General features: G+C 40.3%; 1 protein-coding gene across 3 annotated transcripts in view; it reads left to right on the top strand.

The window, feature by feature from the left end:
- The window catches only part of oxr1a (oxidation resistance 1a), a 186,668-nt gene that overhangs the window by 46,696 nt on the left and 113,995 nt on the right, over positions 1–25,977 (top strand). For 2 of the 3 annotated variants that reach the window (XM_080896642.1, XM_080896645.1), the window contains exon 1: positions 17,688–17,728. The exons of the other annotated variant lie outside the window; for it this stretch is intronic. In XM_080896642.1, coding sequence (XP_080752768.1) covers positions 17,703–17,728 — 26 coding nt within the window. In that variant the 5' untranslated portion in view covers positions 17,688–17,702. Of the gene's footprint in view, positions 1–17,687; positions 17,729–25,977 lie in introns of those variants that run through there. 3 annotated transcript variants of the gene reach the window in all.

The raw sequence follows: 25,977 nt of genomic DNA on the forward strand, positions 1-25,977 counted from the left end.
CAATCACTGAATGCACACGAGGTGAGCCTGCTGTGAGCACAATCGTATTAAGGAGGGAATAATAGTAGTTGTGTACAAAGACGGCCAGAGTGCAGGTAGGCTTATTCAGTAAGTCAGAAATTAATTAGCTGTTGCATTTTAATATGTGATTTCCTTTTCACCTCCTATAAAGGTTAATAATCCAAGTGTCAAGTAAATAAATTATAGCTATAATTTATTAATATTGTAATAAATTATGAATTCCTTTGCTCGTAATTGCAAGCTACCTGAAAGGATAATGATTGTTTTTGCATGACACAATTAAAAATAAAGTGCAAGGGAAAATATAGGGAAACGTAGGGAAACGTAGGGAGCATCCTCATTGCATCCTAGTCTTTATAAAGACATATCGTTCTCCCAATAGATCATAATGCAAGATGAGCTCATTTCCTATTTCCTCCAGTAATGCTACATTGTCTCTTCCTGCATCTCCTTCATTATTTGATTGCTGTAAATTGCACAAATTAAATCAGTCAAGGTGGAAAATACGATCCATCTCATTTGATTTTGATGGCATGCAGGGCGCAGTGCATATTATGCTGGAGTACACTGTAAATAAGAATGGAATACCTTTAATAAGACATGTTACAAGAGAGGTAGGTCAGCATTTCCCAGCTGTCAAAGCAAATCTTCAGTTCGGTGAGCTCTGTTGCTGAAAAATAGAAGCTATTTGCAAGCAGCGCCACGACTGTATCGGCGCGACGAACGTTTGACATTCATCAAACATGAGCTGGATATAAATGAATTCCCAGCTCTGCTCAATGTAAACTTTGTGAACTGCACATTATAGTCCTGTACATTCTTTTAAAGATGTTAATAACAAATCTGCCCCACTGAGCTTCATACCTTTTTTTTTTTTCTTTTCCCAGTTCCAAAGATTTTAGCTTGACCTTACCCAGGAATATCTATGCATCTGATCCACAACCCAGCAACTGCAAACACGTAAATTTAATTCTAATCAAATGTAATTCACAGCCCTGACCTGTTAGCTATGGGCTGTCTGCAGTCTGATTGCAGCTGGTGATGTGTTTACAGTCTTACCGTGGTGATTAAGTGCTGGATCGGCTGTTCTCCTCCAGCCGCTGCTAAATTAAAATGGGGACGAGAGATGGGGCCTGTCATCACCAGCTTTAGCACCTCGCACGCAAGAGAGGGAATGTGCCACAGAGTCAGCAGAAACTCACTTGTTATGTTTACAGTAAATTAGTACCATTGCTTTGAAGTTGCTGAAATCAGGAAAATGCACAGGATTTCCACAGTAAATTGCCAAACCGCCTTCTCCCCATAGCAATTGTCCCATCATATCATATAACAATTACTATTGGAGACCTGGCAGGTCTGTCAGGCTAACGTAGAGCTGCAATAACAACAGAAAGAAGTTGTCAACATTAAAAAAAAATGCAGCTTTGCCTTGTTTATTTACACTAATATATTAAGAACAGTTTAGATAAAGATGGCAAGCTAAATTATTTTCTCAAAGTTTTCCTCGTGGATGAAAAAATACATATTCCAGCAGATTATACTGATTTTTACTGTGCTTGGCTTCTGAAATTGATGCTCTGCCAATCTGTTTTTGATGTGGTCCCTGACAATGGTACTGAGAAATGCATGAATCCTATTTAAAGTACACGAAAAACAACGATTGGGCACTTCCACAGAACCCAAGCTGTAATGATCTTTATTCAACTTGATGTACAGCAAGCAACTGTATCCACAGAGAGAGGAAAGCTGCCCTAGGATTTATGATGCTAAGAAAATGGAAAGGTCAGACCAGGCTGTCTGCTCATTTTACTAATCAGCGGTCCCAAACAGCGGTTAGTCTTGAGGAAGCAAAAATGACTCATGGCATTCAGTGTCCTCGCTTTCTTGCAGCTTTCACCCTGACAGAAAATGTGTTAAGCAGATATCTTCATTCATTCCATGTATGTGTTTCTTGTTCCCTTGTTCACAGTGAAAACAGTATTGTTCAACATGTGATGAAATAAAATGAAATAAGATAGAAAGGATTCAACAAAAACAGCAGCTTCCGCTACAGACCGGTTTCCTAACGAATGTTTTGCACTCATTCTTTTTGCATCTCTTACACTTTAAGACACAAAAACAACTCCGAAACTTCAGCTCATTATTTGCCTCTATTTTTTGACCCCTGTGTGTGGCTGTGTTACTGATGTCACTTGAAAAGCTGTGTACGTGTAAAAAGGAATTTTGGATATCTGGACATTGAACCCATGCCTTTCTGAAACCGCTTTCGTCATCGCCTCCACTCTTCTGTGAAGATGAAATGTTGGTTTAGGGATTTGTTCCCACTTTGACTCTCGTTAGTGATGTCCTACACTAATGTGTGGTAATAGTACCTGGCTCACGTTGAATGATCCACTCTGTCCCAGAGGTGTTCATGGAGTTGGGCTGCTTCCATAGTAACTGCACTATTTCCAATGCTTCAAATTGGTTCACTAATTCAGATAGGTGTGGCCTTACGCCCATTGTTGGTTGTTTAGGCCATCTCAGAAATATCAACCAGTCCGAGAAGTGTTAACAGGATTAAGAACAGGGGCACAACAACAATGAGATTGTCTGCTGAACAGACATCTGATTTTCTCCAGCTTGAAGGTACTTGGAAAGCTGTTTCCTTACTATGAAGATGTTTTTGTTTTGAAGCTAGAAATGCTTCTTTTCCCATTAAAACAAAAATAAGAACCAAAGCTGTCTAAAAGGCTGTTTCCCGTGAGTGGAAATAAGAAGCCCCACCAATAACTGTCAGTAAAAAGTGTCCCAGAGCTGAAATGCACAAATACAGTGTGTGTCCACATAGTTCTTATCGTGTAGAGTGGACGCATCCATTAAGAGCATGTCACATAATAAAGGGGGAATCAAAGAATGCACTGCAGCTGTCTACAGTTGCAGTTATATAACTGAAAAGTGACCATACCACCCCACACCATAAATGGGTATATACACACACACACACACACACACACACACACACACACACACACACACACACACACACACACACACACACACACACACACAGGCAATGTGTCACTGATGGTTGCTTTAACAAGCCGTGATAAATGATGTCTTCTCTGACCCCACAGAGAGGTGCGAGAACCAGAAGCTAAAAGCAGGGAAGTGAAAACCAACACGCCTTTTATGACCGCTGCTGGAGCATTGTTACCTTAAAGTTCATGTGTTATATAACGGCTTTGAAAGACTTTGACAGCTGTCCTCAGAGCAATGAGGACACAGAGGTCCGCTTCTGTTTTTTAAACTCACTAATAAAATCATTTGCACTAAGCAGCAGCATTTCTACTGTATTAACTAGCAGGGCTAGCTTAAACTAGCTATCTAATTGGGTTTGCAGTGCTATCTATTAGGATTGCTCTGTGAGATCCACCCTATCTGGCTCCCAGTGCATCCAACCAATGTGAAACACGCAACTATGGAGCTGTGAGTTCGACATCGCAGTTTGTTGAGTTGGCCTGTTTACCAAATTTTACAATGATGTAATTTTTTAAGAAAGGAAGGCAGCAGTCTGCTATTCTTTTTCTTCATTCTTATAGGTTTCCTTTTTACATTTTAGATCTTTCCGAGTCTATCCGATCGTCGTTGATCGCTTCCCAACAGCTTTGCTTCTTTTCTAAAACTACTATGAGTTCTGTGAATCTGCCTGCTAGTTCCTATGGTAGAAAATGGTCTTTATACAGATCACACCATGAAAGCGGCCTAAAGTTTGTCATCCAGAGGTTGTCTTCTGTTGCCATATGTGTGTGTAACGTGACGGGAGGAAATAATTGGCTTTAGAGGACCCACCTGTAAGGAAGAGCTCCTATTTTCAGCAGATGAACCTATTCTGCTCCTCATCATTTGATATGCTTACCTGACTTTATGTGTGAAGAGGTGTTTTCCTTCCTTATAGCTGTAATATTTCAGTGTTTTAATAATAGATTCCTAATTAGCCTGCTTGAACTGGCAGTGGGGGCGTCTGTTGGTGCTGAAAACAAGGTAACATAGTATGTTTGTTTTTGATTGGCGCCGTTGGGAGTTTCTGTGTTAATGAGACACACGCATCTGCACGTTCCTACTTTGTTTGCAAGTGAGTGAAGGGAATAAGACTACTCAACATCTGCTGTAGAAAACTTCTGCAGCTGCTTCGCAACAAAACGTTTCCCTCGGAAGCCAGATTTTGATTTGGCTGCAGGAGGCATCCGCTGGATATAACCAGGTCTAGAATTTGGTGCTAATCTATGTTTTGATGTTTTTCCCTAATCAGTGTATTTGAACCCACCTCAGACATGCTCAGACAGGATAAACCCTAACTGATATGATATGGAAAATAATTTGGGTTTGCTTGTGAGTACGACCTATGGAGTTTCATTAGATCAAGTTATAGCTGCGGCTGTCAGGGGAGATAGCGCTGTTGTCCTTGGAGACAGCTTATAAACGCAGGTCCTGGTCTCACTGAATGATAGTAATGTGGTCCCTGCCATCTGTCTCAGGGTCAGTGTTGTTCACAGGAGATGGAAACATGCAAGAGCCAAGCAGTCATGACCCATACACATCACCCTTTTACACAGATACTATCAAATCTAATACCGTCAGAGCTTTAGCTTATGTAAACTCTTTGTCAAAGGATCAACACAGCATCAAGAGTTTTGGTGGTGAGAGGTTCTGGTGCTTTTAATCATTTGATAGATGTGTTCTCTTTAATTGTATAAGTGGAAACTGTCTTTCAGATGACCTTTTCCAGATATTGAGGTGGTTGGACTGATCTATATACCAATAGTTGCCATACCAACGCTGGTATATGTATCGGATCAATCCTAGTGCAATAGGATCGATAATTTGTTTCTATCCTCTAAGTTCAGTATGTATCCCACTGAACTGTGTTAAATAAGTAACTGTTTTGGAAATGAAAACACAGTGCTCTCCCCTCCATAATGTGCCTCTATAGGTTGAAAGTAGGGATGCACCGATACCGATACTGGTATCGGGTATCGGGGTCGATACTGTAAAATGTGTGTACTCATACTCGTAAAAGTTAACCGATACCATGAACCAATACTAACTTATTTCATTAATCAGAGGGTGGCTTGTCATTTTTGTTGTAGTTTTTTTAGATTGGCCACTAGGGGGACATCCCGCGCTAAACAGGCACAGGGTTAGACGAGTCAGACTGGCAGCTCCAGATAAAAAAGAGAAACTGGAGGCTGCTGTAGCTAGGCTAAACAAAATGTCAGCAGTGTGGACCGGAACAGCCAACTTTAACTCAGGCTTTGGAAAAGCGATGAAAAATGTCAAGAGAAAATCCACGGGCAGTTAAAATAACAGAGGCTCTGACTCATTTTATCGCTCTGGATGACCAGCCAATGCCAGTCGTGGAAAACATAGGATTCTTCTCAGCATTGTCGAGCTGCGATATAAAATTCCCAGCCGCCCACACATCAGGGAGATAATGGTGCCAAAACTTTCTAAAGAGGTAAAGATAAGCAGTGTGTGCGCGATGTCAGTCCTTGGTTTAACGGCACAGTCGACTGATGATCCACGTGCAGATGGGGAGTTTGTTCGTCAATGCCAAATACTTTCGTTATTTTGTTTGTTTACAATATGGACACTCTGCAACAATTTAAAAGTTTATTTTATTCTCAAACCTAATTTGTATTTATTTTATTCCAAACAGAAGTGTTTATTTATTATTCCGAAAGCTCGAGACAGTGCCAATAGTTCAGTGATATTTTGTTAAATTACAATGTGGAGACTCTGCAATAATTTAACAGAAGTGCTTATTTTTCACTTGAAATTTTTTTGTGGTCATTTTTATTAAGATATTATTTATTATCGGCAGAGAATAAAATAAAACCTGTCTTCCAATTCATTGCATTTGTGTGTGTGTGTGGTAGAAGTATCGGTTTTTGTACTCTGTATCGGCAAGTACTCAGATCCAAGTATCGGTATCGTATCGGTTTGAAAAAATTGGTATCGTTGCATCCCTAGTTGAAAGTATCGATATCAACAATACTGGCTCCTAAACATGGAACATTTTACCTTGCATTTCCTTTTTAATAGGATTTCCATTGCACAAAGCTAAATAGATTGAAAATTCCATATAGAGGAGTAGTCCAGTAGCTACGCGTAAACAGGCCACAGTCGACCGGGTGAACGTTAACTGTGCACTTTCATCTTACAAGCACTCAGTAAAACAGTGCTGAAACCATATAGAAGACTAATTTAGACCACGCTGAAGAATAATACTGTGAGTCATTCTAAAGATTTAAATTTCATATTTGAAACTTTTAGAGATAGAAAGAAGGCAATGCCAAAACTAGTCACAAGCTGTGTAATAGTCTGTTTCATAGTTAGACACTGTTTACACAACCAGACCACCTTCGTCATCTACTACTGTAATTACAGTATGTGGCTGTGAGGTGAGTCACATCAGATTACGTTTCAGCTGATAGATGAAAACATTGTATTGTTGCCAGTGCACTGATTAATCAGAGGAGAAAATAAAGCAAGCATTCTGTCTTTTTACAAGTTGGGAAGAGTTCAGGTCGTCCATTCAATCATAGCTGTTTGTGAGAAAACAGCACATTCAGCTTGGTTTGGCAGACACCAACTGGACTGTTATCTTTGGGGGGGGGGTTAAGCTCTATCTGAATAAATGGGTATAGAGCAGGTAGTTCGATATATGGCAGATAGACTCTGCTACGCTCTATATTTCAAAGATAATTAAAGCTAAAACTGATAGGAGACACAAAGGAAAATACAGGCAGTCTTCTCAGGAGTTTAGTCATGTTGGAAATGAATTTAGTGAGCCAGAGATTTCTTACCATCCATAAAAGGTGCAAAAAAAAGAGAGGCGCCTCCTTCGTCTGGCCCTCTTATCCTTGACATGTGTGACTTTCAAAACTAACACAGAGTCCAATGTTGTCATCCCACTTGCATAATATCCACTCGCAGGCTGAAAGCCCAAGGACACTGGACCACAGTTATCATGAAAGGTCATTTAGTGTAGAGGAGCCCAATGCACCCACTCTGCTGCATACATAATTCACAGGAATGAGCTCAGGGGTAAATATATTCTCTTTGTTTGCAGGCTAGCTGTTGTATAACTCATTCAAGACTTTTTTTTTTAAATGCATGAAAATTATTATTATTCTTTACTGTTGTTATAGTCACCAGAATCAAATGAGCAAATGGGTAAACATTGGAGCCATACAGCCTTACTCACAGCGTGAAAGGCTTTTAAAGCTCTCAGTTTCCTCCTCATGGTGTTCCCACTGACAAAGATTATATGACTGAACCCTGCCTTTGGATCATGTTTGATGACTCATATTTGAGGGAAACATATATTTAGCCATTAAATAACCACAGTAAGCATACCTGAAACAGTTCTAATGTTCTAGAAGTTGGAAACAATGTACTCAAAGTGGCACACCTAAGAAGTGAATAAATGCAATTATGCCTTGAAGAAACAGTCGTTAAAATCAGAAGCCCGATAAATTGTATCAAGGCTGTGACGCTCAGTAGGAAACAACACAAATGCTAATTTAATGTGTCCGTGTGTTTCATATTGATTAGTCACAAATTATTCAGTGATTCTCGTCGCTAACGAAGACTCGTCTCTTGGCTGTGTACCTGTGAGCAGTCACCCGGAGTGAGCGTGCGAACGTAGAATGACACCAAGGGTTCCTCGCAGCTTCGACTTGAGGTGTGAGTGAGAGGAAAGCCGAACATAACACGAGCGACAGCGGGGAAATGTCTCGAGAAGACAAGAGCGTTCGACCCCCGAGGTTTTTATGTCCACATTCTATTGGGTGTCTAATTTAAATGTCAGAAGATTTGAGTTTTTCTCCCGGTTAGCCGAGGGACACACACACACACACACACACAACACTTTCTGCTATTTGTACGTGATGAACAAAGCTGTGTTGTCACTGAGCGTCTTCATTCCAGACTGTCAAACAGCTGCATTGCACAGTGACATTGCACCATTTGTCCTCACTATTTGTGTGTGTGCGTCGTTCTCACTCCTGCGACTCTCGCTTGAAAGGTGCCATTAGTCATGAGAGTGTTTGGGTGACTGGCTTTCACGGACCTTGTATTCACAGACAGGAAAATGGCTACATAATACACTTGGAAAGGATTAGTGCATCAGTGGCAGAGCTGTTGTGGCATTTTCTTGTTTGGATACTGCAATTCAGAGCAATTACTTGTCTTTAAACATGACAAAGTAATTTAAGGTTCCCATAGGCTGCGAATGTTGTTGCACTTCCTCTGGTCACCAGTAGAGGCCACTAACAGTAGGATAAATACTACAAATGTTGAGGGTTTTTGCAGTTGTTAGCTTCAGCTATTGTTTTCAGTTTGTAAACTATTAATCTGCTTTGCCATCATGATGTAAGCCCTTTCTAAAAATAAATCTGACAAGATGAATGTCTGATCTCATGATGAATTTTGATGCAGCCTAAAACTATTTATGTAATGCTCCCCTCTGCATCCACCTACCCCCCAGCTTTCCTCTGCGCAGGACTCGGCCTTTCTGATTAAAAGCCTATTCTCCGCTGCTCCCTTGTCACAGGCTTTACTCAATACATCACAGAGAGAGAGACAGAGAGAGACGGGGATAAAGCTCTTTGCATTCCTATTTGCCAACACAGGATTTATTTTAGTGTTTACACTGGATGTTCTCTTAACAAATGCTGCCCACGATGTCATTAAAAAAAACTGTTAATCAACAAGAGGCAGTAATTCACGTATCACATTTTAAATGTGTGCTACTAGCGCAGGTCACATAAAAAGTGAAAACAACGCAAAATTACAACTATAGTGTAAATGTAGGGCTGCACGATTTTGCATAAAATGAGAATCACGATTTTTTTGGCTTAGAATTGAGATCACAATTCTCTCACGATTTTCTTTTCCAGTATAAATATTTATTGCACTTATTAACTACACATCAACTTCGTAACAGTTGAGACTGAACATAAAAACAATAAATAAACATAAAAACAACAAATGTCTCACGTTTTGTTGTTGCCGCAAAATGTACTGCTTGAAATTCTGTCTCCACCGTTGCTCGACACTGCGTGTATAGAGCAGGTAGTGCAACAATACAAAAATAGTTGCGGGACGGCACTGTGTAGCGTTTGTCTAGGGTGTTGATCATTTTCCTAAATCCCTCGTTTTGCACAGTGTTGATGGGAGCCATATCTTTGGTCAGGTGATAAGTGATAGCCTCCGTAATTTCTTTGAGTTCGACGGGTATAGGGAAGCGCTGTATAAGGTTCCCGTTATTGATGTTTTGGTGGTTGACCGGAACGGATTTTCTCCTGTCACTTTCTCGTCATCCCTGACGTGCTCTCCGTTGCAGTGTTGCCAACTCCTCAGTAAGGAAAATCGCTATCCGGTTGTTCAGTGATGACGCGACGAATCCTACTTCCTGGTCTAAAGTAGTCTGCGTTTAATATGGCTTTTGTGTTGTTAACATGTTTAATGTTATGTATTTTCTTCTATTTGATCTCAAAAAGCTCCTAAAACAGTCAGTGATCCCTGTTGACCTCCCTCGGCTTTTATTACCGCTAATCATTTATTTAAGCTCAGCTTTTAAAACCTTAGGATGTAACTACAGCCCAGCCCATGCAGCAGTATATGAATGACTAACCTCGTATTGTGGATGGATTATCTCAGTTGTTCTCCTGGCTGAAGTTTAGTCCTTTTACAGCATCCTGCCATGCGATTACATTTGTTTCTGACCACCGAGAAAACTCACGTTAACTTTTATCGAGTGGAAAAAAAGTTAGCTTGTTTATATTATGCTAACATAGCTATGTCGCTAGCGGTCACGTAGCACATCATTATATACCAGCTAGCCCAACGTCAGTAACCCTACAAACGTCACTGCTGTTTAGTTTTCTGTCTTCATTTATGCTGGAAGTGATTTACGTTTTAATTTGTTTCCAAAACCCCGCAGTCAGGACATGCTATATTGTATTTAGATAGAAGCTAGCGAGCTAACTCCCTGCTAACTTCTAACTCCGTTAAATGTCATAAATTCCGTTTTCATGGATGCCTGGATGTTAAACTCAATTGTTACACCTGGTAGAGCAGAACGCTGATCATTTTATTAAAGATGAAAGACTTTAGACAGTTTTTCAACTCTCAGTAATGCCACAGTGATCGTTTGATATGTGGACCTGCAGCGGAGTTTAGACCCAGACACGGCTAGTGACGTCAGACTGAACAACCGGATTGGTTGTCCTAAAAGTCGCTAGAAGTCGCTAAATGAAGTCATCGCCTAATTTGCATAATTGGTCATGCTAATCTAATTGTAACCTATGTTGTTGGAGAGAGAAATAACATCGTGGAAGAGCCATAAAGTGAGTAAAAAAACGTCCTAAATGCATTTAGAGTTTATTTAGAACTACAAATTAAATTTCTTTTAGCAATTATTGGTTTTTTAATGTCACAATTCCAACCCTGCTCCTTTACCCGGGCTTGGACCGGCAAAAGTGACCCGAAATAGGCGCTCTGGTGGAGTTACTTTGTGTGTGTGTGTTTATAAGTAGTTTTAAACCTTGTGATCCACAAAACAGCATAAGAGTAAAAGAGTAAAAGAAGAACTGACTGCGTTACAGCACCCGCTGCTTGTTGAGAGTAAAAGCCATACGCGCTTTCACGTCTTTTTTTTAGCGACTTTTTGTTTTTAGAAAAAAAGTTGCTAAAGGGTCTGAAAACTCGCTAAATATAGCGACAAAGTCGCTAAGTTGGCAACACTGCTCCGTTGTTTTTTCCCTGCTAATTTTAGCATCACACGGCACAGCTTCTGTATCACGTGGTATAAGGCTCCGCCCTTGTCATTTGTCGAGCAGGAAGAGTGAGCGCTTGTTTTCATGCAGAGTACGTCCCGGATCAAAATGCGGTACAATCGTCGTCGTCTTTTTTTTTTTTTTTTAATCGTTGTCATTTGGAAATGAGATCGCACATAAGTATGAATCGAGATCGCGATTTTCTAACGATTAATCGTGCAGCCCTATGTAAATGTATTGGTTTAGCAGTCACTTGCCACAGGGTTAGTTTTTGTGCACTTTTTCATGTGATGTAAAACATGTGGGACTCATGAACAGCAGGAGTCCCTCCATTGGACGACGGGTCCGGTGGCCTAAGTTGACCCTGCTTGCTGGGTCTAAGCACTCTTTTAAAATAAAAGCTATACCCATGAAGTTTGCATTGTAATATCTTAGTTTTAAGCTTACTTAGAAGTTTAAGAAGTTTATACAAAAACAGCCTAAGATTTAACTTAATACTGTTTTAGCATTTCAGCCCAGCTTGGTCAATCTTTGCCATCTGTGCTTGATGTTACAGTCCATAAGGTCCATATGAAGTATTAACTGGAATTAACTGGGAATTTCTGGCATTTTTATACATAGTTCCACATGCTCAGAGGCTCATAAGAAACTTAAAAAACAAAACATTTTAAAGGATTGTTTTTCATAATTGAAGGAAAATCCTTTGCAGTCTAAATTGCCTGAAGTCTAAAACTCAGAGACATCAAGAAATGCTGTGCTTCCCCTCTTGAGATGCTCTGTCAGGCCCTACCTGCATGTGTCTGCTGCTTGTTTGTGGGTCTCTTTGTCTTCAGGTTGGTCTTGAGAAACTGAAAATACTTCTCTTCCCATTATTCTGGTGCATTCTGCACCTAACAAAACACCGCTCTGCTGCAGTTGTGACTCTCAATTAGCATAATATCAGATTGATTACGCAACATCAATTGAGTGCAACGTTAGGTTGGTCAGTGTTGCTAATCTTGGAAATAAGTCTGTACCTGTATTACTCAGTATATCTGACATAAAGTCTGCGTATGAGCATGTTCAGGTAGCACACAGTGGTTGTCTGATCATTTCTCTGGTTTAGTGATGACTCAACTATGGACCCAGTTTTCAAAAAGGCAGCTGACTTAGTGAAACAGCAGCAAAAGCCTGGTTTATCTTGAACATGTGCATCAGTCCTTCTTTCATTTTAAACTCACTGTTTGCAACCTGTACACGATGAACAAAGCATGGAGTGCAGAGGACAGCACCAAGAAAGTGTCATGCAGTTAGTCATGCTGTTGCATGCTGGAATTTAGTGCTAGCATGCAGCTTAAAATAAATTACAAACAGAATCAAAACTGCTCTTAGGGTGCAGATGCCTTTTATTATATTAGAAGGTGGCAAAGGTACACAGATTCAACTTCTTTACTTTTTCTTTTCTAAAAAGTACACGCTCTGAAAAGTACTCTAAGTATAAAAGTAAAAACTTGCTGGAGAACTTTTCTACCAGCTAATTTTGTGCAAAATGAACTGAACCTCATTATTAAAATAATAATAAACATCATGTACAGATCGAAAAAATGTCCAGTCTATCAAATGCCACTGAGCAGTCCTTGCATTTATATAGAACTTCTCTTCTTCCCCTCCTGTCTTTCTAATCTTTCTCCATCTCAGTGAAGTTAGCTACGACCACCGATTATGGACATCTGCACCAAATACTTAATTTCCCACCTCTGATTATATTTACCATGACATATATAGCATAGATTTTACAACGATGCGACAATACCGTCTGCCTCTAAAATGTGACACTGTTAAAGTACCTATGCTTCAACCATAAATCCAGCCATCTGTTCCTTTGATTAGTGCACGCTTGCATCACTTTTTGATTGTTTGTAATGTTCGCCTATTATGCACTAAGAGAGGCTGAAACATCCTGCAGCTTTCACATATAATCATAGGTAGATGGATAAAATACAGTGAAAATGTGGGGAGGAAAGCGATGGCGTGAGTCAGTTTGTTCCAAGAGGAACTTTTGTTTTGGTATGAAGCCCTCTTTATCCACTATTTCGTGCACTTGGCATCTTATTTGTTACCAGTTATCAACTGTTTCATCAAACTAAGACATAAACAAACCACACTTGGAACTAAAAGAAATTCTTTCTGCTGTTTCGTGGGGTAAGATTAGTCCGATATTATCCCTTTTTTCCATTATCTGCCCAAGTATGTGCTTCTTTCTTTACAGCTCACTCTCTTGAGGTATTCCAATGTAGGTGTGCAGATTAAGTATTCTGCTGCTGTAGTCTGTCAGGGAGGCATTACAGATCTCAGCCATTCTTCACCCTCTGTTCAGAAACATCATCATGCACTGCCCAACTCAAATCGGTCTAGGTTACAGATGGGCTGGGTGGACTTTCATTACCCAAAATATTTCCGGTGAAAAGCATTTCTTGCAAAGATGGAAACCAGCACTGGCCCCAGCGTATTCATTCTGCTCTCTGGCAGGACTTTCGCAGTGACAGACAGCCCTGTGGTTGAGTCAGCCATAAAAACTGCTGAGCCATGTGGCTCTTAACAACTCAGTGACAGCCCGTATACAGACAGTTGAGGTGATTTGTAAGAAAGTGTGATTTTAATGTCTATATAAAACTTCACTGAGTGCCTCGAACTGATGGGAAAAGGGTTGATATATAACAATATTACAACAGTAAAATTCACATTTGAATTCAAGGTAGTCAAATAAAGCTTAGTGATCAGTTTTCACAAAAAAGCATGGCCGGATGCAACTCCCGATGGGCCTGGGCCCCTACAACAACCCTTTGTTTAGCCACTAGGCTTCAGCTTTGCAAAGTCCAGTCACTGAATTTGAATGCTCAATTTATTTTGGTGTTGGTACCTTTTAAAGAATTTTAATGAAATTGCATAAAATGCCATCCATGTAGTCCGTGTTGTAGTTTTGAGGGTAAATTTGAGTGTTTCTTTAGCCTTTAAGCATTAATTAGCAGGTCTGTACTTCTGTGCTGTGCACCTGTATGCTTTGTGGATGCAGCTTGCTAACCAGATGTGCTAGCCATAGCTAACAGTGCCTCCCTCTGGGTTCCAAAAATAAATTTTGTGGTGACCAGGCCACTAACACCGAGGCTTTAAAATAAGAAATCCACAATTTAGTGGATTACAATGATGTTACAATGGCTCCTTCATCGTTTTATATACATTATATACGTATCCTGACCATACGTCTATGGTCAGGATAGATTATAATCTAATAGAATCTAATAGAATCTGCAACTTGAGTGGTTTGGAGAGGCACACAACTAATACATGCTACTTTTAAAGATATAAGATGTTAAGTATTAAGTTAATTTGTTCTTGTTGTGGTAAATTTGTATTTTTTTCTACCTTTATACCAAATTAAGCTAGCAGTTTTCCCATCAGTATTTTTGCTGGCTCCACCTTTATACTTGTATTTAACAAACATACAGCAGGTTTATTAGGTCATTAGACTTTCACAGAGGCCTAACACAATTTTTAAGTTGTTAAATATGAAACATATTTTTGCAAAAATGATTTAGGGGGTCTTGCCAAAACGTTATGTTTAGTTTCTATGATAATAGTGAATGTGGAGCTGAAACGTTTCTTTCTTCAGTACATTTTGTGACTAGTGTGTCATACCGTTGTTTTTTTTGAAAAGCTGTGGGTTTTAAGTCCCGGGACCATAACATGCTATGTGTGTTGTTTCTTGTTACAGTTATAATGTAACAGGACAGCGCGCTCAAGGCCAGCCTTCTGTTTGGCACCAATAATTATAAATAGTGTCACAATAGGAGCGCCGATCTAGGATCACCAATCAGGTCACATTAATGTGATTTCTTTTCTTTTTTTTCTTTTTTCTTTTTTTTTACATCAGACGCAGTAACTAGTAAATGTTCCCTATTTGTTAGACAAGAATTTACTCTACACAGTACTTCTATCGGTAGAAAAATGATAATTCACAGTTATATAGTTTTAGTTCATCTTCTGTGTTTTTAAGAGTTTTTAAAGTTAGTTTTATTTTATTTTATTTACATTATATCATACATAATATCGCCAAAACATTCTGAGAATCTGGAGAAAGCTCGGAGGACGTGGCTAAAGGTCAATACTGGCTGCCCGTGTTTTTCAGTCCCTCTGGCAGCACTGCGTTAAAAACAGGAGTGTTTCTGTCATGGAAATCAGTGCATGGGCTCAGGAACGCTTCCACAAATCATTGTCTGTGAGCACAGTTCGTCGTGCCATCCACAAACACATGTTAAAGCTCTATCACACAAAGAAGAAGCCATATATGAACACCACCCAGTAATGCTGCCTTCATTTAAAACAGACTGAGGCAAAGGTAAAAACTGTTCTGTGGTTGGATTAAGTAAAATTGGGTCCTCCGGACTAAAGATGAGAGGGACCATCTTGTTTCTTTATTTGAAAGGCCTTCATCTTTGATGGTGTGGGGGTACATTAGTACCTGTGATGCTGGCAACTTGCACATCTGGAAAGAGAGCATCACCACTGAAAGGCATATATATGTACAGGTTTTAGAGCAGCATGTGCTTCAATCCAGACAACATCCAGAAAGGCCTTGGATATTTCATATTTCATTAAGACAATGCTACTGCACCACGTACTTCATCCATTACAACAGCATGGCTTTAATAGATGAGTCCAGGTGCTGAATTGACCTGCCTGCAGTCTAAACTTTGACCAACTGAAAACATTTTGGAGCATCTTTAAACAGAAGTATGTCCAGAAGAGGTGTTTCTTCAGAACATTATCTCAGAGTAATGACATACTTGCATATAAAATGTCATCACCTTGTCCTGTTAGAAATTCTTAGCATGTTTCTAGTGTATGAATTATTATTATTATTATTATTTTTTGAGGTTATAATGACCATGACTGCCAAATTCTAATGCGTTCACATCTGAGCACTAGTAAATTTGAAGACATCCCCTCAGAGCGTTTGAGAGATATTGCATTCATAAGAATGGGAAAGTGTATTTCCTGCTGCCATTGCTATCTCCTTCATTCACTGAAGCATAAAAACAGATAGCTTGGTTCGGACAATTGTCATGCATAAAAATATTTTCTGGGTTCTGGTAATTCAGCCCCCTTTATTCATTCTTATACAGACACACATTTACTAGAAAATCTATCTTGTGAGATTTTTCCAGTGGGGAAAAAAAATCCTGCTTGCTTTTTTTCCAATCTGTGCTACAGTTTTCTGTACAGTGAAGTAAGGCTGCGTGTTGGGAGATAGGGGGCAGTAAAGGTAAGGGTGCCACACCAGTCTCTCCAGCATGATAACTGTGTGAGAAATGATACTGGGATTTGAGGAGAGAGCGGAGCGCCAGAGTGTCAGAGTAAAAAAAAAAAAACCCCATAGATTTGGGTCAGCTGTGGCCCGGAGGAGGGGAGCTGTCACACAAGAACAGAGCTGTTAGTTGGCTCCATCTATCTAGGAGGCAGCATGCATGCTGCCATCAGGCATGCACAATACTGAGGAGATTACTGTGTGCATCGCCTCCGGGGCGTCTCCATTACTTTTTGCATTTCATTTGCAGTGCACAGATGCATTTTAAGTTACATTGCTAGTGTCATTTCACTTGTCCCCAGTGGGTTTTTTTTGTTGTTGTTGTTATTATTATTGTTAATTAATTAATTAATGACAGTCTTGCTTACTATATTTTTACATTCACTGATGTCTTCTGTCTTCATCTCTCCGTGACCTCACTCATATTGCAGATGACATCCAGATACTTTCAGCTTTTACTGATTATGTCTCCTCTGAGTTGACATCATGGCTGTAGCTCAGGTGGCAGAGCAGGTCAGCCACTAATCAGAAGGTCGGTGGTTCGATCCCAGGCTGCCTCCTGGCTGCATACCAAGATACTAACCCCATGTTTGCCTACTGGTGGTGGTAAGAGGGCCCGGTGGCGCCAGTGTCCGGCAGCCTCGCCTCTGTCAGTGCGCCCCAGGGCGGCTGTGGCTACAATGTAGCTTACCATCACCAGTGTGTGAATGGGTGGATGACTGGATGTGTAAAGTGCTTTGGGGTCCTTAGGGACTAGAAAAGCGCTATACAAATGCAGGCCATTTACCATCATATAATAAAACGGGGTGCTAATTTGTTAAAGGGACAGGCGTATACACACACACACACACATTGATGGCATACAATCTTATGCCCAGTCAGAGCAAACAAGCACAGAGACAGAGTGACTCATCACCAGATGGCTGAGTGTGAGTGTGGCACATCTCCACCACCAGGAGCCCTTATGCTTTTACCACCTGGAACAGAACCAAGTGACGTGCCCCTGGAGTCTGGCCACGAGGGATATGCAGCGAGGACCAGGCAAAACAGGGCACATAACAACCCCCATGCCCCACAGTACCTCTAGCCAGCTTCCTCTTCCTCCTCTTCTTCTGCATTACTAGCCTTCTGTCTCTGTTTGTCTTGCTAGCCTTGACAGCTTCCCCATCCTTTTCCCCTTTGTCCTGTCAATCTCAATCTTTTCCTCTGTCATTGTAGCCCCTCCACCCACCACCCAACCCTTCCACCCACCCCCCACACACAAACATACACGCGCACCTCCTTCCTCAGGTCTTAACTCGGCCTACAGTAACAGGCTCAAATCAGCTTGGCCAGCTCAGGCCTCTTCTTCCTCATTCTGTCTGTGCATCCATGCTTGTCGAGGTTATATTACGTAAATAAATTAGCACAGTGCCCCGCTCTGCTAATGAGGACAAGGTCACATGACAGGCAGACGCTTAAGTTAAGCAGTTTGAGGGATCGATTCCATTATCTCTTCAGCACAAGAGTCAATGGAACCCATTGTAGAACGTGCTGGGTATGTACCAACTATTCTCACTAAATTCTCCTTTTTTATCCAAAGGCAATTTCTCTCTCTAATAGTGTCTAAAACAACAACGACGTAGGTTTGCTCTAAACCGAGGTTTGTTTTGAAGGTAGAAAAAGAAATAATGAGAGAAAGCCACAATGGTAATCATTTATTTTGCTCTGCAAATGGATGCAACGTTGAGAAGGAAAAGTGGAGAAGCCACTTTGTTGTATTTAGACCTTTAATCAAGTAAGTCAAAGAAAGAAGAATGGCGGGGCTTTTTTCTTGTATACAAGTACAAGGGTGAAAACTTAATTTTGCAAGAGTTACGGGTCTTTAAACTAGACCTTTTGCATGATTTGGGAATCATTTTCAGTCGGTTTTGCCAGCTTGTCTGTAAAGAAGCGGGGTTTGTGTATTTGTTTGAATAGAAAGCTGCGATTTCATATCTATATTGCAGACTGGAGGTATTTTTTTCCGAAATGGTCACAGTGTCTTTATAGGCCCTCCTGATTTTTTGACAACAGATGGTAGAGTCGTCATTAGGCTGTAGTGACAGGCTTTCTGAAGCCGTGTGTCACTTTACACTCCAGTTTTTCACAGAGGCATCATCCATTTGCAAGTTCATTTCTCTGCTATTGTACGATCGCACAAAATCAGGGCCGTCTGGCTGAATAATTGTAAAGCTTCTGTGCAGCCTCGCCAGCAGATGAGAGCAATATAATGGACATATTGGAGTAAAGGCCTTTTTAATATCATAGTGGTTATAAAATTGAGAAACAGATGATTGTTGCAGGGTTTTTTTTCCCCTCACAGTAGTTATAAAGGAAGAATCAGGTCCATACTTTCCACTGCAGTGAATTCTTTATTCAAAATTTTTTGATTAGACAGACTTTTTTTAAGCAAAAGGGAATGTAATAAATGCATCTTAAAACTACCCCAGAGACTGATTTAAAAACCTATGCAGAATTAAACTGAACAACAACTCGGGCCTGAATGTGTCAGAACATCACGTCCCAGGATGCTTTGCACAGAGTGAGTCTGGAACATCTATTCTTTCATAAAGGAAGCAAAGTCATACGGAAAGGAGTGCGTAAACCACATACACAGCACATATATGAAATCAGACGTGAAACGAATCCTTAGAGAAACAGTAAAAAAAATTACTGTCAAAAACATGAAGCAACAATTTTGACAGTATTTTTTTGAGTGTAACTGTAACTGTAGCAAGTCCTTTATATGCATTGTATGTCTAATCAGGTTCACATTTTCTAATGATTTAAGCATAAAAGTGGCTCCTTTTGAATTTTTTATCCCAGTGAAATATAATGTTCCCTTTATATTCCTCTCTTTGTATTACTTTCTATTCATACACTATCAATCATACTTTCAAACATTTTTATTCAGGAATCGCTTACCTCGAACATTTTTGATGTGCACAGCTGGCACCTCTTTTGATGTCTTTGAAAAGACACTTTTTACAAAAATGTAACTTTTAATTAATCACACTGAGATTCATTGAGACAGATTTAAGAGACAGGTACCTTCACATGTGGCATTTGGGATAGTTAAAACAAGCCTGTGCCTAATTTTGGCATTAGTCTTTTGCATGCTGCCAGAGCAGTTCAGACTTACCAAGGTGTGAACTCTATAAGACCTGTTGCTCCCCTGTGGTATATGGCATCACACCTTGCATGTTGGAGCCACTGTGACGCAAACCTTCCTGTAAATCCCCTAAACCCTGCCCTACTGTTTCTGAGATGCTCTGAATGAATCATTGTTGCCTTTGCCAAAGTCACAGTCGAAGACTTGTTCACAAGCAGACTGATATATGCCAGACTCTGACATGTGACAAGACAATCCGTATTTATCTGTAACCATATTTATCTGTAGCCATGTTTACATGAACACGAGCAACTAGATTAAAAGACGATTGGAATAAAAATGGTTCGAGCAAACACGTCAATCGAAAGATTCTAAATTTTTTCTTGCAGTCGGATCATACCGAGTGTGCATGTAAACACTTCTACTGATGTTCAGGGTGAAATGATCCATCAACCCCCTTTACAGCAGTTAGTTGTAGATGTGGCAAGAGTGAAACAAAGCTGGTCTGTATCCAACACAAACTTTTACTTGAAGTCATAAATATGAGAGAGGGGAGAGACTGTAATCTGTGGCGTGTTGCACAGTGACGATAAAAGGAGAAATCCAGCAGCATTTGTTTAGATTAGAAATCAACTTCTAGTATTTCCGGGAAGTTAGACGATTCTGCGCCTGTCAGAATGATTTCTGTTCAAATGCTCAATGCATGTAAATGTACGTCATGATCGCATCACTTGTGGACTTGGGTCCATGTAAACAGTGACGTTCTAATCCGAATTTTAATCAGATTGGAGAAATCTTGTGAGCGGTCCTAAAGGGTCACTGGTGTATAAATACCTGCCTTTCGACATGGCTAAAGACACGTGGTTCAGCCTAGATGTTTGAAGTGCACTGAACCACACATACTGTGGAGAAACCGTAAGGAAGCCAGTGGTCAAGTTTCCCAGAAATGCATTGTGTAAATCCAAACCTAACTCAGGACAAATTCTCCATCTACCTTCAATCCAGTAAGTTAATATCTGCACATACACACAGATACCTTGGTTAACACAGATCTTGGCAGAGCAAGTGAAATGATCACTCCAGGCCACACTTCTAATCTTCACCACTGAAACTTTAATCCACTTTGGTCAGAAAAAGTGGATTTGTAAGCCGGGACCTGGTGGCCCACATAGGCTGTCTATACACAGCTCTGAGAGGAAAATGGCACGTGGCCATCAGTGTCGTGGAAATTCTGCAGCAATCTGCTAATGCTAATCAAAACTGTAGACCTTTTCTTTTTCATGCACTCACTTTCTTTGGACTGGAAATAATGAAATACAATGTACAAGTATAAATGATGCTTTTTAGCAGAGAGCAACATAAAATCGTATACTCTGGCAGGCTTTAAAGGTATCGGATTTAGATTAAGATGCGGGAAACCTGGTGTACACTGTGCGAATGTCAAATCAAAGTTATGCCACATCCAAGAGAAAAACGGCAGAGCTCAACGCACTGTCCAGCAGGGTGAACATGGATTGTGACAGGAACTGAGAAAGACTCGACTCCTGTGGTTGAATATATAGCTACATGCAGATGCACTCAACATTAGCCCACTCATTACTTCTGTGACATTTGACCGAAAGTTTGCTTCTGTTCCAGAAGAGTGTTGTTGATGAGGATGAGGCTTCACCTGAAATTAATAAACTTTATTTATTCAGATAGATTAACATTAGAGAACTTTATGTTGATATGCAGCATAAAAACAAGAAATCGTTCAGTGACTCAAACAATCAAGTAATAAAAATGACCAAAACAGATGAAGAAATACACACAGCAGAATCACCACCTGACATAACAAGCATGTATTTGGAGACATGCAAACTCTGCATGGAAAGTCTCCTGCCAGAGGCGACAGTGCTAACCACTGCACTACCGTACCACCCACATAGTATATGTTAAATATATATATCAGTATTTGTATGCAGTGGTGTTTGGATATATCGCTGCTTTCACAGATTGGAAGCTAACAAATGCACTTTCTCAGCTGAATTTTTGGATGCTGATTATTATACATGAATTAGCCAGAACTGAGTCACATGTTTTCTGTGTACGTGTACAAAGGAGTCACACCTTGTGTGTAGTCAGCTCTGTGTCTGAAAACATTAAGCTGTGATAAATATCCAGCTGTTAGGGTTATGTAAGCCACAAAAACTGAAGTTTTAAGCGCTAAATGATAAAAATAATAAAAATCTTGTGTGTTTGTACATCTGTTCCACACTCTACAAATGCTGTATACTTCTTTGGTTTGGCCTTTGTAACCAGATCATCACCAGATCAGTGCTGCTGTAGCTCAAAAGCTTCAAGGTTCAGTGTGTTCCTCATACTTTGGTTGTCATTATTTTTATTGCTCCTTTCCTGTTAGCTCGAAGCGGTTTGGCCATTTCACTCTGATCTCTGACACCAGGAAGACATTTTCACTAAGAGAATTGCTCGCTGACCAGCACGTGTGGTACTAACAGCTATTCCACGTTCAGAGACGATTAAATCGCCTTTCTTCCCCATACCGGTGCTTGGTTTGAACTTTCGCAGGTCCTCTTGACCAGTCCTACTTGCCTAAATATATCAAGTTTCTGTTATTTGATTGGCTCGTTTTATATTTGTGTTAACGAGCAGTTTAACAGGTGCATCTAGTAAACTGAACAGTGAGCGTTTGTCATCTGAGAAGCAAGATGAAATGTCAGAGGTTGGAGGTCACATGCTACACCAGCATGTCCAGTCCTTTACGACAGGTGTGATGAATGTTAGACCTGCGTGGTCTGCATAACTTGTTTGTTTTGGTCCACAGACCTAACTCAGGTAAAAATCTTGTGAAGTCCACAATACTTCATGTCCTCTGTGTATTTTTTATTTTTTTTTGTAATATACAAATAAACAGTAGTGGCTTCCCCATTTACTAGCTAGTGATGTAAATGAACTGAGTACATCAGAGCCTGAGATTTGTTTACCTTGTTCTTTCTGATAGAGCTTTGGTGTTAACTGGCACTTTCCCTCAGGGGCCTCACCGACTCTGAGCGAAACAAAACAGATGTGAACAACAGAGTGTAAAAACATATTAGTAACTTATCATTAAGCTGGTGCACATCTGCAGTTCCATTTTTGGAAGGTGTTGAATTAAGCAACAAGCGCTCGCGTCAACAGCTATTAGGTCAAACACAAACAGACGCCCTGTCTGTTTCTATACAGATCATGGAGCAGATGTCAATACAGCAGCGTCTAGCGTGTTGGACAGCGACTCGGGGAGGGTATGTGTTGTTTCTGGGGAGGTCTGCGCTTGTGTGACCTTTGTGGGCGAGCATGTGCCGGGGAGCTGAAGCCAAAGACGCACTTGTTTGTATAGGAAGTTTGCAGGAGATTTGCGCTGATGAATTAGTGGTGGCAGAGCAGTGGTGCAGAAGATGCTCTGGGGGTGGAGGAGTGAGGAAAAAAATTGAGAGAGCGGAGAAAAGTTGTTGCTCCATCGCATCGTGCTCGGCTCCCTGCATCTTAAAACACCCTGCTGGGGCAGAGTGGCGCTGGCTTGGCGATGATTCTGGCATGGGGTACGGGGGAGAGGGAAGGAAACAGGGAGACTCGATGTGACAAGGACAAAGCAAAGACGGGCCGCAGGCTTACTCCTTTCTTTATGTTTGTGGGGGTTTTAAAAAGGCAGAAGTCATGCTGTAGATGCAGCATTTCACATTTACTTAGTCCTGCTGCGACCAGTGAATGAGAAAGACTCGAGTCACGGGGGACTCAGAGTTGTGCATCACCGTGCCTTTTGACAGCGTTTGCAGGGCAATAACCTCTGAAATGGTGGCTCAGCAGCTAGAGGGCCCCTGTTGCACATACGCATTTAAATGCAAACCTCCAACTGGTGACATAATCCATAAACTGCATGGGTAACCTTGACCCATTCTCCAAAATAGACCTAATCCGTATTCTAATCCTGGTACCGTATGAGAAACAAGTAGTAGATGGATGAAATAACAAAATAACAAATACATTATCAACTGAAGTCTGATATTTATTTCAGTTTTGTTGTCGTGTTAGAAGACAAAGCAATGACCCAGATCCACTTGTGCTGCTGACTGTTTCATGATTCCTTCCACCTTGAGGGGAGGGTAATTATATTGTCCTCATCTCTATATCTCTTGACCCTGCTGTAGAATGTGCTGTATGTTTTCACTTTATTTACCTTTAAACGGTTTTATGACCACTGAACACAGTTTCACTGCTAATGAAGATTAACAAAGGTTGTGTAGTTCCAGACCGAGAGATAAGTTAAGGTTGTTCTGTCAACTGTGAATATTGAGCTGATGTTTGTTCATCTTTAATCACAGTTACTTGTACCTTTTCTCCTTATCCAGTTACTCTAAAATAGCCTCTTTTCTTTTAATTAAAGACTTTGTGTGACATTTACATTGTTTTTTTTAATGTCACATTAAAAATGGATAAAAACACACAGTAGTTATGGATACTCGGTTGATGGATTGGTGTTAGTGAGGGTAGTCGAGTAGATAATGAATCCCTACAGCTGAATTTTGTGAGGCACTAGGGATGATAAATCCTAGTTTTTAGGTGTTTCTGATGGAATTTAATAAGTGAGAACAGTTCTGAGTTTTCCTTGGGTACATTCATCTGTGCTCCATTTCATTTTACTACCAAAGTGGTTGCGCATCTGTGCTCGTCGATATGTTCAGATGCATTTTTGTCGACAATACTTTGTTTTTGAAGAGTCTCATAAATGGATAGATGTCGCAGCGATGTTTGTTCGCAGTAAAGGTAAATTTCTCTCATTTTCACTCTGGCTTGAGATTTCAGTTAAGCGATGTGGAAAGCCGTTAGCGGACAAAGGAGAGAGAGTGGTTGCTTCAGCGAGACCTTTTTCTTTCTGCCATTCCATCAAATACTGTCATTTTGAGCAATTGTGCCTTTTTAAAATAGCAACGTTTTCATGTGAATGATTTGTCTGTCTTCTCAAGAGGCCTGTCCACCGTGGCGACAGTGGTCTTTGATGGAATGACGTCTTCAGTTTAAAGTTCACCCATCAATTGAAAACCTTTTACCTTTTACCAACAGGAGAGACAGCAAGGTCGCTGGAGGATAGTGGGAGCAATTGTGGGAGCAATTTCATCATTTCTCAGAAGGAATAGATTAAAGGGTGTTTAACTGGTTATACCTGTCAGTATTATCTACTCTCAAACTTCTTGAGCACCAGATGTAGTTTACAGCCTCGACGCTGCTGAATTCAAATAGTGGCTCTGTATAGGAGGTAGATTTATAGCTTTTTCCCATCTAATCTTCCTGTATCTGCATATATGTTTATTTTTCTCACTAGATAAAGAATTTACTCAGAGTGAGCACACTGTCTGCTCTTAACTGGATAAGCTGTGTTGCAAAATTTGCTTTCTCGCAGCATATTAACTTTATGTTGAGTTTCACCAGTTTGCACTGCTAATTAATACCGAAGCAGCTGGGCAGTTCTTCAATGATACCTATAAATGAAGGAAGTATTTCATGGACGCCTTGCTGCATGAAGCTAACAGATGTCCCGTTTGAGCTGTGCTGGGAATGTCAAGTGTAGCTGCCTGCGTGACGCTAGTTGGCTGCTGTAGCAGTAAGGCAGGCTGTTCACTAAGTGATGCCTGATGGGAGAATTAAGCTTCTTCTCTTACTTGTCCTACCCTAGCACAATACTGTAAGTTACTGTTGGTCACTCAGATTTAGTCATGTGCTCTAGTAATTTTATTTTTTTAACAATCAAACATAAACATATATTTTTTGGTTTAAATTCTTGATTCTAGCAAATATAAAGTCCTGATGATTGAGATGTAGTCTGTACTGTGTCTGAAACCAAGTTGGTGGCAGTTATGACTCTAATAGTCTAAGTTAACAAACTTGTTAGACATTGTAAGAACAGTGTAGTCTTAAACCAGAATTAGAGGTATTTTAGTTTAGAAAGACTCAGGACAGCTGTTTGTCTTTTGTTATTTTTTTAAGCTAAGCTAGTCAGTGTTTCCATAGTCTAGTGGTTTATGCATTTGTGAAAAGAGCCCCGGTTTCATCCCACTGGGAGACAAAAATACCTTTGGAGTTGTGCCAGAAAGGGTATATGATGTAAAATCTCCCAGATCAAACATGTGGTGCTACATGCTGTGGTGACCCATGCTGAAAAAGGGAGTAGCAGAAAGTAGCATTCTAGCTAAGCTAGCTTGGGGAACGCTTTTCTTTGTGTTTTCGTCCACATGTAAATGTAGTTTTAGATCATCGAGAACAAAGCTTTAGGAAAACACCTTCCCAGGTGAAGATTTTTTAAAAACAAAACTCTGTTTTAGCTTTTACATGTAGACAAGGAACAGAGATTTTGTCTCGCAATGTCAACGGTGTTTTGTTTTTGTTTTTTGTTTTTTTAATCTTGCCTTTATTTTCTTTTCTCTTTTTTTGACATAAGACTGTGCACCATGTTATTTTTTGGCTTTTGACTTGCCAACACTTCCAACGAGAATAAAAAACACTTCTGTGGTGTAGACATATCTGCACCGAGAAGCAGTTTGAATTTGTAATAGCAAGGACACCAGTGTGTTTTGCTAGCTTGCTAGCACGCACACAAAAATTTAATTATTAAAAAATGAGCT

This window comes from Rhamphochromis sp. 'chilingali' (genome assembly GCF_963969265.1).
Source record: "Rhamphochromis sp. 'chilingali' genome assembly, chromosome: 11".
Taxonomy (NCBI): Eukaryota; Metazoa; Chordata; class Actinopteri; order Cichliformes; family Cichlidae; genus Rhamphochromis; species Rhamphochromis sp. 'chilingali'.